This window comes from Pagrus major, chromosome 18, assembly GCF_040436345.1.
Source record: "Pagrus major chromosome 18, Pma_NU_1.0".
NCBI classification, from domain to species: Eukaryota; Metazoa; Chordata; class Actinopteri; order Spariformes; family Sparidae; genus Pagrus; species Pagrus major.
This window is the reverse complement of record NC_133232.1, coordinates 30,876,440-30,890,859: the sequence shown is the minus strand read 5'-3', so window position 1 is coordinate 30,890,859 and position 14,420 is coordinate 30,876,440. Positions and strand designations below refer to the sequence as shown.

Below are 14,420 nucleotides of genomic sequence, written 5' to 3'. Positions count from 1 at the left end.
AGCAGCGTACAATTAGGGAACTTTGCACACAGCAGTTCCCCTGCAAACCCTCAACAGCGCACAAGCCAACATGGGGTATTTTTCTGCATGTAAAAAAGGGGAAGTTCAACAGTTTTATTTCTCTTTTCACAAGTCAGTTCCTGCATTTGTGCAAGTCATTTGAGGTTTCAGCCATCTCGCATGATTGTTTGTTTAGTCAAAGCATATGAACATTGCCATCTTGTGGTTATTTGTAAGGCACCAAATTAATTTACACCTAAGAGAGGGTGGTTATGTAAACACGGTGGCCTCGGGGAGTTCATCACGCTCTTTTTTAAGGTCGCACCAGTGAGCGACCAGGTAATCTCTTGGTAAAAACAACATAATGCCTGAAATGTTTCTGAACGCTGTTTACAGGGGAGGTAAACCTGTTTTTTTTACAGATTACCACATAAGCCAACTTGCAAAAGAAAAAAGCTGCTGGATTCCCGTCTCTGGCGAGGCCACTCTGGAAGCTTTAGTGAAACTGGAGTGCTGCTTTCTAAATAGGATAAAAGCTCAGATCTTCTTTTTGTGTAGCCAAATCAATATCGAGCAGCCCATTAATGCAGGCGAGCACATCTTGGGCAAGTGTCTGATGTCTGAGGAGCTCCTCGTTACCAAAGGGAGAGCAGCACAGGACAGCTCCCCGTTGTTGTCCTTGGTCATCATCATCATCATCATCATCATCATCATCGCACTCCTCAGCTGCTAAGACTGCTGACGGTGACATCACTGTCATAAGATAAGAAAGATATCTGCAGCGTGCACTAACACACGCACACAACTGACCATATCGGTCGAAGCCTGTGCAGCATTAAGGCTATCAAAGCAGAGAGGAAACAGGCAGAGAGAGGCTGGATGCGTGGGCAGAAGCATGGCAGGATGTTTCTAAAACAAGGGCACATGCTTGAAACAAACAAGACGACTCCACACTGGAGTATATTTGGAAAGTCGTGTTCTGGATAATTGCTTTCAGTGGATAGAAGTTTCCAATTATCCACGAGGCCTCTGCCAGCGTTCCCACCATAGGGAGACTGTCGGGGAGGGGAGACAGGGTGGGCGAAGGGTGGGTGGGTCCAGCTGGCCTCGTCTCTAGTGGGACCGACGAGCTGAAAAACTCGTAACTCTCCCCTTCTCCCTGCGTCACCGCCGCCTCCTCTAAAGGGAGCAACCGCAGTCGACCAATCAGGCCGTGTTTGGCCGTCCCATGATACAAGCATCTTAGCCCAAAAATGTAAACATCTGGCAAACATTTAGACTTGCCACAGAGAAGGGTTGATCAACTATTCAGAAAAAAAGTTGTTTGTAAAGCACTGCAGACATGTGCTTATAGAAATTGGGCAATGTAGGAAGAGTGACGAAGTGTGGAGTCTACTTTTTTAATTACTTTATGCCAAATAGGCATTTAAAGAGGTCTGTAAAGTCTCATTAACTTCCCAGAGCCCAAGCTGACATGTTTTAAATGCTTATTTTGCACAGCCAAAGACAAACCGGAGACAGAGCCACATATTGAGGCTGAGCTCGTGTGATACAGACAAAACATCAGATCCTGCTTTTTCTTCTTACTTTCCCTGGGATCTGAAAGATTTCGGCTTCTTCAGCAGAGTATAAACTAACGAGTGTCTCATTTAAATCTTTCATTTAACTCAAAAGATGTCCATCTTGGGAAAAATACTCGTACTCGCTGTGAAGCAAAGACTTTGCTGAGAAGATTGATACCACTCCTGTGCCTCGCTGTTCAATACGGAGCTACAGCCCGAAGCCAGTTAGCTTAGTTTAGCATAAAGACTGGAAACAAAGGGAAACGGCTAACCAAAGAAATAAATCAGTTTCAACAGCGGCTGTAAGGCTCGCTGATTAACACATTACATATGTCACTGTTTAATGGTTAAGGCAGACTTTGGGCTAACTTTCTTTATGCTAAATTTAGCTAACTGGCTTTAGCTTCTTATTTTTTGCACAGACGTGAGAGTAGTTATCAATCTTCTCATCGAACTCTGGGCAAGAAAGCAAAGAGGCTCATTTCCCAAAATGTTGAAATAAAAATGTTAAGTTGAACTATAATATACTATAATATAATGACAGATAACTTTTAAAAAAGGAATAAAATCTTATTACAGTATTATTATACACAGATGGAAAGTCTGAAACAAAAAGATAATATGTTTACAATCACTGAAGCATAAAAAATAGCAAAAAACTCATTTAAGAAGCTGCAACTAGTGATCTTTTGGCACTCTCGCTTAAAAAAATTATTAGCAAATTATCATTATCAAAATTTGCTGCCATTGTTAATTGTCAATGGACTAAAGGATTAATCGGCTAATCGTTTCTGCTTGAATACCAATTAACTCTAGTCCGAGGCAGCTAAAACCCATTTCCAAGTTGTTTTTCGGGAAATACAGGAATATTACATTATCCATGTTTACGAGACAATGCCACACCTGGCATCACTGACTCAGGGTCAAGAGGTAATCCTGACTAAGTGAGTGCTATAACTGTTATAATCACTGTAGTAAAACACAAACAAGTACTGAGAGCAGCCCCGGGACTCCTCTTTTTAATTATGACTGCAGTGTGATGCGTAGAAATGGATGATTGTAGCAGTTGTAGCTATGACATTGTCAAAGGGGGCATCTCTGAAACACACACACACACACACACACACACACACACACAGCATCAGTGCAGTCACATGCCGGCTGACTGACACAATGGGGGAGTCACACAAATCTATGGAGCAGAGCTGCATCATATGAGCTCAGTCATCCCTTTAATCAATTTCGAGTAGACAATACAATATATTTTCCTGCTGCTCTATAATATCCTACATTAGGGTGTATCATGACATTTCTTTTTTTAAAAGTCCTGAAAAAAAGCCCCCAAAAGAGGTTAAAAAAATGAACATGACTCAACAAGACACTTACAGGAAAGCAAGCACATGTTTTTTGAAACCAGACTCACCCTCAGCAGAGCATTATTCTCCCCGGGCTTCACGCGGGCACTTCAGCGGCTGTCCTCGTGAAACAAGGCGACGCTAGTGAAACATTATTATCCTCCAGACAAAAAACGGCAACTGCAGCTCAGCTACATCATCGCACAGTCACCGGGGTCAGTCACTTTACCCTGCCGTGCGCTTCCTGACACACAAGGTTGCAGTTTTCTCCGACGGTCAGGGGGCTGATGCGTGGGGAATTCCTAGCAGTCACATTTTCCTGGGAAATGATTGGCCCGGCTCCAGGGGCTGAGCTGCAGAGCCTTTGGGTTTGGTGGTAAGTGAGAGCAAAAAAAAAAAAAACAGGTTTAAAAAAAAAAAAAGGAGGCTGAAAGACCCCTAAAGAGAGAAAAAGTTGTGAGGCGTCCCCGCCATGAGTAACGACACCGGTATCTAAGCAACGACGAATGACAGCGGTGCGTAAAAATCCCGTTACGCGCGCACAGGTGTGGCGTCTCGGATTAAAAGTGAAAAGAAAAGTGACGTCGAGTGTTGTTTTTTGTTGTTTGTTTGTTTGTTTGTCTCCCTTACTACGTCAGACTACGATGAGCGCGAGCAACAGGGAGATGTAAGTAGGGGGGGGGGGAGAGAAATAGGCATCTTCCGGGAATGTCCAAGAGCAAGTGAGGATAACTCCCCGGCGGGCGGGGTCACGAGCACGATTCTCTGGAAATGATGAGCGTGCGTCGAGGAAGCGGCATCAAATAGCACGCGTCACTGGTCGAAAATAACTCGCGCTCAAAGGAGAGACCGTGCTATGTGTATGTGTGTATATGTACATGGTAGTTGGTGTGTAAAGGATATTTATCTGCTTTTATACGCAAAAAGAGTCGTTCCCATACCGGGAGTCGAACCCGGGCCGCCTGGGTGAAAACCAGGAATCCTAACCGCTAGACCATATGGGACTGGTGCTAACCTGATGAGAGGAAGTTAATTTAATCAGCAGTACTACTACATTTGTTTTTCTCTTCGCTATTATTTATTATCTATCTATATTCCGATTTTTCTTGGTTAAATTAAAAAATGACGTTAATTTAAGCTGTGGCTCCTGCGATCCTCAAACTGAGATTGTTATTCGTCTGTTCTGGAAATGTACACATGCTCGTAAACTGTGATATACATATATACAATATTCAGTATAGCTTACTAACAAAAATATATATAAGAATATGAGGAAGAATGTTTTTCTAATCAATCTCATCATTTTCTTTGGCTAAGACAAAACCTCACCTCCAGGCTTTCAAGAGAGAATTGGTTATTTACCTCAGCATAGTTCATTTTACGTTAACCTGCATGTTGTATTTTTCTTACTGTTTATAAGTTTTGGTTGTATCTTTTTTTTAAAATTATCTGTCACTGTTTATTCATCCTTTATTTGACAGTTGATTTCACTGTTATCTGCTTTGATTGTACTTTGTTATTGTTTTTTTCTGACGAAATACAGAAGTGTTCACTCAAACGTTTTGTGATTATTTTAGTGATAATGATTTTACATCAAATGTTGTTGCCATAGTGGTCACAAAGGCGTATTTTTCAACGCTTAGCTAAGAAATGTTACCATCTGGTGGTCTTTCAGCGTTACTGTACATTTAAAACAAGATGTCAGCCATCAATTCCCGGTATTAGTACCCTCACTGACTGTACCTAAAGTCATTTATTGAATATATGTTGCATTAATCGACAAACTGATTCAGAAATTGATGAATATGTGGAACAAGAGGAGGATAAATCCTTTAAAATACGCGATCTTTAGCTTCTGCTCGGAACAAACTAAATATGGGTGCTAAACATATGACGTAATTGTCGCTGGAATGATACAAGTGTAAAGACGGGGACCATTCAATTATATAAAAATACTATATCTATATTTACAACGAGTTTTAAACTAATTTACGTGAACATACAGGTATAATCGACAGTAATACGTTCACTGAAGCTGTTAGTGTGCGTTTATGTGGCTACAGGGCTCGAACAAATTACAGGCAGACGACGTTAATCCCCCCTTCGAAGCGGAAGTGGTAGCGCCCTCAGACTAGCAGAGGCAGCCAAATATTTGACAAACTAGCTATCGTTGGCTAGCCAGCCTGGAGTTTAAATAATACACCGATTAAAAAAAAACTATATTTACTTACACTTGGGCCGCTTACGTTTATGCTAAGGACTTAGGTTTCCGTTTAAACAGGATGTCAACGCCAGCAAGACGACGTTTAATGAGAGATTTTAAACGGTAAGCGAAAAGAAAACAACAGAGAAGTAGCGCTAGCTAAGATTAGCAACCTCCGGCTAGCTTGTGAGCGTTAGCATCAAACGGCGATCTGAACTACAACGCCACCATCAAAGACCATCGCAACTTGATTTTATTAACACCGGGTGGATTATAATCGTGTGTTTGTCTGAGATCAGGGTAGCTGCAGTTAATTTGGGGTGGTATTAAGCCGATGAATCGATTGACAGGTTACCGATACTGGTAGGTGGCGGTGAAACCAGCGTTAGCAAGGTAGCCGGGAGTTGTAACGCTGATGTTGTGTAACTTACTTTCTTAGCTGTGGTAATAATCAGGTGTCCTTCTACTTTATTATCCTAGGTAGCATTAATCATTTTCCTCGAGCCTTCCCTGAAACTGTTAATGGCTTTTGTTCATGTGTGATTTCTTGGGGTTTCGTGTGTAACCGGTTCTTAGAGACCGGTTGAAGTCATTGACCAGATGGCCCTTCACCGCCAGATGAAACATCTGGGTGGATCTGCACTGGCCAAACACGCTTATCAAGGGGGCTCCTCTCCCCGGGGCCTCCATAGATCACTATCTAAGCCTGAGGATAAGCAACCATCTGCCATGCAGTCCCTAAAAAACCTGTAGACACTCAGCTCAGTTGGCTATGACACATGGTTCATTATCCCTGATCTGCAGTGTGTATTAGAAAAACAAACAGGACTGATCATAACTTGGTCCAAGACCTGATCACTGTCAATATCAATCATGTAAACTTGAATAAACATTCATTATGAATGTGATTCTGAAGTATTGTTAATTTTAACGAGGGTCGAACAGTCCTCTGTGGACAAGTATTTTACCACTTTACAACATTGTTACAGTATGATAGATATCATTGTCTTAATTAAATAAATCCAGATTAATTAATGCCACCCAGCTTTAAATCTAGGTGAAGTTTTCTTCACTGGAATATCTGCAAACTGTGAAACAACTTTGACCTGGTTACCCTTCTGTCTGTGGGGCATAAAATATGCCATTGATGGTGTAGTACAGTGTGTCTAGTCGTAATATTACCCATATTTTTTACATTGCTCAAAGGTTTCTGCCTGTTTTTTTTCTCACCACTGTCCCCAAGTGCTCTTGTAAATAGATTAATCAAGGAGTCTGGTCTAGACCGGCTCAATTTGCAAAGTGTCATGAGATGACTTTTGTTGAGAATTGGCGCTATACAAATAAAGATTGATTGATTTTGTGGTACCACTGTGTTTTTACTGTTAGGCTGCAAGAGGATCCTCCAGCTGGAGTTAGCGGGGCCCCATCAGAAAACAATATCATGGTATGGAACGCTGTCATTTTTGGGTAAGTTGTTGTTTTTTTAACACAAGTGATGAAGCTGTAGATTTTGTCAGCAGTTTTTTGTGACTATTTCAAATGATTGACGTCCTGTGTTACCTTTCTTTTAGCCCAGAGGGAACACCTTTTGAAGATGGTAAGTCCTTTCTTACGCTTTTCTACATTCACATAATTAACTCTTCCAAAACTGCTCCGACATTAATCCAGCAAATATTCATGATGAATCTAAACGTTGGATTTTAGAAGTTAGACTTTATCGATGGGTGAGGATTTAGATTGTCACGATACCAGAATTTAAAACTTTGATACGACTCTAGTATTCAGAAAAACATCCAGGAAGTTTCATTTTGTTGCTTTAAATTAACAACATGCTCACAGTGGTTACAGAAAAAGTAATTGAACACAGGCCAACACATTTTTGTGCAGCCGTGGGTTAGAAATGTGATTATAGTTTTGTTTGGGGTTTTATAGTTAAGTTACATTCAACGCTACCGCATGTGAATATCGTATTGTCTTAAACATGTGGTATCGTAAAAGTATCTGAGTATCGATACTTTTGCCAACCTTAGTGTGGTGAGGATGAGTAGATTTTAGATGGTGCCTCGAGAGTTTATCAAGTTAGACTGTTTATCCGGTAAACTACGACTACAGATCAGGTTTCCTTCATGGGTCAAACGCAGTCTGTGTTTTTAAGTTGTGTTGTTTTAACTTACCGCACTTGTCCACCACTTGTCCAAGAAGGCAATCTTTTGACATGGATGTGACTCCCTCACCGTCTTCTTCAGCATCTGTGCACTGTCAAAACAACTGTTATGAATAAAGTCCTTTGGATCTTATATCTGACCGACTACAACCAGCAAGACAAACTGATACATTTTCTCATGGGCTTGATTACTATAATACACTGTGTTTGGTTAATGTATACTAATCCTTACTATGTCATTACTTTTTTTACTTTCAGGAACCTTCAAACTTACCATTGAATTCACAGAGGAATATCCAAATAAACCTCCAACAGTGCGATTTGTCTCCAAAATGTTTCATCCGAATGGTATGTACGTCACTGCCAGGGCTGGATCGTTGCCCTGAAATTGTCAATTTAATTTCAGCATTTAAATGTTGTTGCATTTATCCCTTTTATTTATCTGAGAACTGACGTGTTTTCTTTATCATCCATCTAAAAAACTTTATATTCTGCATGATTTCTTGCAGTGTATGCAGATGGCAGCATATGCTTAGATATACTTCAGAATCGTTGGAGTCCAACCTACGATGTGTCTTCAATCTTAACTTCGATACAGGTGAGCCAACACAATATTTAAAGGTCATTTCTACATGCGATGACTTTGTTAGAAACCTAACCCGCTGACATTCTCTGTTGTATATTTAAAGTCTTTACTGGATGAGCCAAACCCAAACAGTCCAGCCAACAGCCAAGCAGCCCAGCTGTACCAGGAAAACAAGCGGGAGTACGAGAAGAGGGTTTCTGCTATTGTTGAACAGAGTTGGCGTGACTGTTGACCCCTGTTATTGTTCGAGTAAGAACAGTGTCCAGCCCAGAATCATGAAACCACCGATCAAGAAAACAACCGATCTCACAGAAAATAAAACGACACATCTTTAAAATCCTTCTCAGTATATTTGTCCCTTAACTGTTGCTAAGTTTGTATGCTGTTGTGTTGTGGCATTCACTCCTGCCGAATGCTATTGTCGGGCAATAGCGTATGTTTGTTAAAAGTTAATGTACCTTGTTATATCCGGGTTACTTGCTACATGTCCCAACTCTTTTCTTTTTAAAAAAAAAACAACAAAAAAAAGGCGATAGCCAGTCTCTCAGTCGTCACTTTTCTACCTGTTTATTTACACCTGAAGTAAACCGGTCGGATGATACAGTGACAGTTAATTAGATGTGCTTGCTGTGTGGTTTGCTGTGTAGATTCTGACAGTTCATATCTACAAAAAACAAAAAAACAAAGCTGTTCATGGGTGTTCCTCCTCCTGTTTCAGTGGCCTCTCTCTCTCCTTTTGTTTTTGTTTTCTTTCTGCCTTTTGAAAGCCTTTCAGAGGGATCGAAAAATTAACCAGGCGTGGACGTTTATCCCTCTCAGAAGTTGCGAGCTCAACAGATGCCTTTGGGGGTCATTTCTCTCTCAAATGTACTTCTAAAGCCATGCCTTTATTTTAAAATGTTCTAGATTATTGGTGAATATATATACATGTCAACACAGAAACGAGACATTTAGTACCCTTTTTGGGCGCTTCATTTCGTTTCATAACGCTGACATTCAAAGGCTGTCCGACAACATTTCTATGCTATTTTACAATCTTGCAAATCAGCTGTCATAATAGGCTGATTATACTGTTAAAAAAAACAAACATGGTGTCTGTTTTCAGATTATAAAACTCTGCACTGGTAACCCATGTAACAAACTGTACATTTTCTTGTAAATAAAATAAATATACATCAGTTGTCTCTGTTGCTTTGTGCAAAAATATCCATCTTAATCAGCCTGTTGATGGTTATCAGCTTTAATTTATTCAGTTATTACAGCTGTGAAAACAAGCAGACAAGTTAACTGTACTCACATAAAACCAACACATCTGACATTTAACAAACATCACAGCTTTGATTTTCTGGACATGGATGCAGCTTGTACTTGTAGAATGATCTCCAGGTGTTTAAAAGAGCCAACAACATTGCAGGTATTGCTGAATAGAGATGTATCACTACAGTGAGACGGGTACACCTAGCTACAGATTTGATGTTAATGCCTCTTTAATCCTCAGTCAACTGTCTACAATGTTCAAGCAGTGTGAAGCTGCATATTCTGCCAGGTTCCTTAAATAGCCACGAAAACAAAAAAAGGTGAATTTTGCTGACAAAAAACCTCATAAAGCCTTTTTTTTTTTTTCTCCAAATAATGAAATTACTTGAGCATCATCAGGACGTGATACCATGAAGCACTGAACACAGGCTTGTGCAAAAGTGAAACAAATATAGGACAAGTGGAATGGCAGGAGACAGAGAAGACAAATTATTCGTCCTGAAGCTCCTGCTAAAGCTAAAGTACATGGCAAAGGAATGCAGAAACCACAGGTGATATCTGAAGGAGTCTCATTTAATGATGCCTGTTGTAAATCTGTCACACACAAGTACAAACAGACTCGAGTGTGATTTGTTCTGACGTCCAAACCGATGAAAGATGTTTGTCTTTTTTTTTTTCTGCATGCAAATTAGTGAGAGGCCTGAGGTTTCACGAGCTCGTATCGTCCCACCTGTCCTTCCTGTAGAAGCTGACCAATCAGCTGGTCTTTGTGCACTTTGCGACTGACAACGAGGAACCGCTGCCGTCCCTGTCCGTACGACTTGCTCCGTAGGCCGTACTTCTGAGATATCTGGTGGATCTGCTTGCGTTCATCGTTGGTGAGGTCAGTGGAGAAGCGCAGATCATCCTGACGGTCTGAACTGGCATAGTTACGAATGATGTCCTCAATGTCGCGCTTGCTCAGCTGGTTTCCTGTTTTGTCCATGTCCATACCCAACCCCTCTCTGGAGAACTGCTCCTTCACTCTGATTGGTTCTGCGATGCCTTCACCATCTCGGCCCAGACCGCCTCCTTTCCAGCCCATCTTGCGGAGGAGCTGGTTTCCTATGTTGTCTTCCTTAATCTCCTGCCTCGTGGCCTCCTCACCGGAGCGAGCCAGGATCTGGGATCGGGATATGGCGTCATTGTGACCCTCCTTCCTTAGGTTGGATTTGACCACAGCCTGCGTCTGTCTCAAGGTGGCTAGTGCTTCCTCTGCTGCGATGTGCTTCACTATTTTTTTAGGCCCGATTCCTGCTGCCACATACTGTCCTTCCAAGTAAACTTCACACCTCCAGCGATGATCGGGCAGAACCGTGAACTTGTAATCAGCAGTGACTTTGTTAAACTGAGCTGTGTCATTAATGATGCAGATTGCATTGTCAGAGTTTTCCAGGATGACCAACTCGCTCAGATGCTTCTTTTTTACGACCTGTTGTCCAAAGCGTCCACCGTAATCTGATTGATTATTTCCTCTGGAGTATTGTGATTGTTGTTGCTGCTGCTGCTGCTGCTGGTGTTGTTGTTCTTGTTCTTGTTGCTGCTGTTGCTGCTGCTGCTGCTGTTGTCGCTGCGCCTGGTTCATGCGAAGTTTCCTCACTGCCTCTTCAGCCGCCGCATGCTTTGAGCTCTTTTTAGTGCCTGTCGACTGCGCCACCAGCTCATCCTGCAGGAAGACACTGCACAGCCAAGCGCTGCTGTTGGGGAGCAGGTCGAACTTATAGTCTATCTTCATCCTGTTAAACGCTGCAGAGTTGTTGAGTATGCAGATGGCATCGTGAGCATTGTCCATAACCACAAACTCCGTCCAGTGCTTCCGTCTGTCGGGCTCGTATTGGCCCTTAGAGCTGGGCGTCGGTTTATCCTCTGGGTTGCGAAGTGCAGGTAAAAAGGCCGGGGTCGGGCTGTGCATCTGGCACACGACTATGTCGTTGACTATTGAGTGTCTGTATTTACGCTGCACCACACGAACCTCGACTGGTTTCAGGAAGAGTTTTACAGCCTGCTCAGAGGCCCGGTCCCTCGCTCCATTTTTACTACCGGAGTATCCTGTGGCGAGATACACTCCCTGACATCTCAGTTCACAGGCGTAACCATCTGTTGGAACCTTCCTGTTCTTCGGTAGGTCGGCCTGAGGTATGTCCTTCAGGTTGACATATATATACTCAGGATTCGTCTTGCAGGCCTGAATGCTACGGCTCAACATGAAATTATAGTTTGGCGACTCACTTCCAGTCATGAACATAGGGTCCCTAAAAGCGACAGCCAACGCAGATGCTACGTTGGCGATCAGCCTTTGCTTCTCATCCAATGTTGACTGAGCAACAGGCTGAGGCTGTGATGATGAGCCCAACTGAGAGGTGGTGGGACTGCTCCTGCCCGGGCTGTTGTAGACTCTGCAGAATGGCCTGCTGGACGACGGCCGGTCTTGATGACCGTACCCTAAACCCTGACGTCCCGAATCCCTGCCTCCTGATCTGCTCCCTCCCCCGTATCCATTATATCTGTGCTGCTGAGAATAGGAATCTGAATTTCGAGAGCTGTGGGCTTCATACTTGGCCGAGTAGTCCTGCTGTGTTTTTGTCATGAAGCTTCCAGTGGACCCACGTCCTCCATAACCCAACCCACTTGTACTACCTGAAAAAATGTCTCTGTCTCTATCTCTATGGGAAGCCCAAGAGTCAGAACTGTACGATGGGACTCTGTCAAACGCAGGCCTCAGGGAGGAGGTGCCGCCCTGCGGTCTGCTGGCGCTGCTGTAGGAGGAGTGTTCAGAGTCCCTCTGTCTCGTACCGTACAACTCACTCCTCCTGCGCTCCTTATCGTTCTCCTTCTCATCGGCACCGACTCCTCCACTGCTTCCACCACTGACAAAGTGTACAGGCTCAAATCGAGGTCTTGAACCAAATTTTGACACAGGCATTTTTCTCATGGGCTCGTCTCCTGCAATAAGATGATACAGGTAAACAGTTACGCAACATGGATGTCTAATTTGACTTGGGGCACTTACAGATAAATCAATTATCATTTCACATGGGCACAACAGGGTTAATGTGATTAAAGTTTGTATTTTTCAACAAATCCCATTAAAAAAAAGCCAACAATGCACTGATCCATCCAACTAACAAGTATTGTCTGTGAAGCAGACTGACACAGCTTATTTCTCTGAGCCACAGAGCTGCACTGTTGTCCCAAACCTGCTGCGAACACATAAAGGAGCCACGCTGGTGACACATTCCTTCATGACGATGAACACAGGCACTGTCGTTTATTTTGAGTCAACGCCACACACGCCGTCCTGCCGCCTTAAATACTCAGGAGGGCATGAAATCTGCAGCTGAAAGTATTTGTGGCCAGTTTTTACAATATTACATCTTCAGAAGTAATTAACAGGCTTGAAAATCAACCTTTTGCTCAATCACCTAAACTTTGCATACGCCTGAGAGTAGTTGTAAAACTATGATATAAAATATGTTGGGACACATTTAGATCTGAGGATGCAGCGGTGACACACAAACAGTACAGGACCCAGATGAAGACTCACTGCCATCAGAAGAATTGGGTCTCTTTTTTGCTTCAGAACTAGGACTCAGGTCAAAGGAGGGCATTTCGCCAGTGCAAGTCCCTTCTGCCATCACCAGCACCAGTCCAAATCAAATCCGGGCCATACCTGTTATTGAGGCCAGAGATGTAAGTTAGACATCACGTGAATGGATTAAAAAAAAAAAACACACACACAAACACAACATCTAATGTGTTAATACACCATGCTGCCTATAGAGGCTCAAAACATTCCCAGGAAAACAAACAGCACCTGCCTGCAGCATGCATGCAGGGACTGAAATACAGATAATGTGACTGGGCAGAACATTGTTGTACACTTCTGAACATTAAATGGACAAACAGGAGAGATAATCAGCTTCATATTGTCATTAAACACAAGGCCTTGACAGAGTGACGCAGTAGGCCGACTGAGTCCATCCCTTCAATGTTAGCAAACATGTCCAAGAAGCTAAACATCACATTCACCGGCATTTAAAAGTGCAGTTACTTAATTTTACGATATTCTCACCTCAAGGTGTAGCCTTTGGTCCGATTTATATCTCCGTCCTTCACCTGAGCAAGACACAGTGCATTTATTTATATGATCAGCCGGCTATTATTATCGTGCTAGCCTCTCTTAGCTAGCTACCGTTGGCAGCTAGGTTGGTGGCTGCTAGCATTAGCCAGCTAGCTAACCCAGCTCCACTTCCAACAGCAGCCGGCCTGCTCGTGTACTTTTTCTACCGGACTCGGTTCGAGCTCAGAGGAAACCGACACGTAGGTTCGTGTCCGTGAAGTGATGTATCCGAGCCCGAGTTGCTGAAAACGCAGCGTGAAACCTCCTGGGAGTTACAGACACCCCTCTAACTAACTAGCTAGCTGGAAGCATCCATTTTCTGGTACAGCTACAGTAGAATCATGGCGTCTGGCACCGCACTGACCCACAATGCTTTGCGGCCGCTCAGGCTTCACCTCCACATGTGTGCAGGCTGGACAGCTCACAGCCCCGAGGAGCGCGTTTCTGCCTGCTGCCAAGCGAATAATGACAAAAATAAATAAATAAATAAATAAAATCCTAATAGTAAGTCATGATTATGAGATAGTAAGTCTTACTTATGCTAGAAATTAGTTAAAAGGTAATTATGAGTTAAAAAAATACGAAATTATGAGATAAAAAGTGAAAATCATGAGATAAAAAGTCATATTTATGCTAGAAAATACAAAATTGTTAGATAAAAAGTCTAAATTATGAGTTAAAAAGTTGAAATCATGAGATAAAAAGTCATATTTATGCTAAAAAAATACAAAATCATGAGATAAAAAGCCATAATTATGCTTAAAAATTACAAAATTATGAGTTAAAAAGTTGAAATCATGAGATAAAAAGTCATAATTATGCTTAAAAAAATACAAAATTATGAGTTAAAAAGTCTATCTCAGGAGATAAAGTGATAATTGTGAGTTAAAAAGTCAGGGTTATGCTAAAAAGTCACAATTATAAGTTAAAAAGTTGGATTTCTAAAACTTTTATCTAATAATTATGACTTTCTATCTCATAATCATGACCTTTTTGAATTTCATAACACATCTTACAGCAGAAATATGCAAAATATTATCCACAGTTATAGGACTTAATGTCAAATTCACTGAAACTGACCTTAGTTTTCAAGTGTAACCTTATTATTGCCCTTTACTGTAAATGGAGGTGTTT

The 14,420-nt window shown here is 42.1% G+C and overlaps 2 protein-coding genes and 1 non-coding gene across 3 annotated transcripts; 1 reads left to right on the top strand and 2 right to left on the bottom strand.

Moving 5' to 3' along the window:
• Positions 1-3,849: 3,849 nt before the first annotated feature.
• trnae-uuc (transfer RNA glutamic acid (anticodon UUC)) lies at positions 3,850-3,921 on the bottom strand. Its single transcript has one exon. It is a non-coding gene; the product is annotated as a tRNA-Glu (tRNA).
• Positions 3,922-5,046: 1,125 nt separating this feature from the next.
• ube2a (ubiquitin-conjugating enzyme E2A (RAD6 homolog)) lies at positions 5,047-9,048 on the top strand. Its single transcript, XM_073487744.1, has 6 exons — positions 5,047-5,243; positions 6,507-6,587; positions 6,692-6,717; positions 7,543-7,632; positions 7,794-7,882; positions 7,974-9,048. Exons 1-6 carry the CDS (start codon positions 5,200-5,202, stop codon positions 8,100-8,102), a joined length of 459 nt encoding a protein of 152 aa, XP_073343845.1. The 5' UTR covers positions 5,047-5,199; the 3' UTR covers positions 8,103-9,048.
• A 46-nt stretch (positions 9,049-9,094) lies between these two features.
• nkrf (NFKB repressing factor) lies at positions 9,095-13,636 on the bottom strand. Its single transcript, XM_073487743.1, has 3 exons — positions 13,239-13,636; positions 12,711-12,836; positions 9,095-12,109 (listed from the first exon to the last, which is right to left on the bottom strand). The coding sequence occupies exons 2-3, from the start codon at positions 12,799-12,801 to the stop codon at positions 9,816-9,818; spliced, it is 2,385 nt and encodes a 794-aa protein (XP_073343844.1). The 5' UTR covers positions 12,802-12,836; positions 13,239-13,636; the 3' UTR covers positions 9,095-9,815.
• Between the last annotated feature and the right edge of the window lie 784 nt (positions 13,637-14,420).

Excerpts from the sequence above, each read along its gene's own strand:
- ube2a (XM_073487744.1), top strand. The coding sequence starts at position 5,200 with ATGTCAACGCCAGCAAGACGACGTTTAATGAGAGATTTTAAACG. Across the intron at positions 5,244-6,506 it reads TTAATGAGAGATTTTAAACG|GCTGCAAGAGGATCCTCCAG; the intron begins GTAAGCGAAAAG and ends TTTTACTGTTAG. Across the intron at positions 7,633-7,793 it reads CAAAATGTTTCATCCGAATG|TGTATGCAGATGGCAGCATA; the intron begins GTATGTACGTCA and ends GATTTCTTGCAG.
- nkrf (XM_073487743.1), bottom strand. The coding sequence starts at position 12,801 with ATGGCAGAAGGGACTTGCACTGGCGAAATGCCCTCCTTTGACCTGAGT. Across the intron at positions 12,110-12,710 it reads ACCCAATTCTTCTGATGGCA|GAGACGAGCCCATGAGAAAA; the intron begins GTGAGTCTTCAT and ends ATCTTATTGCAG.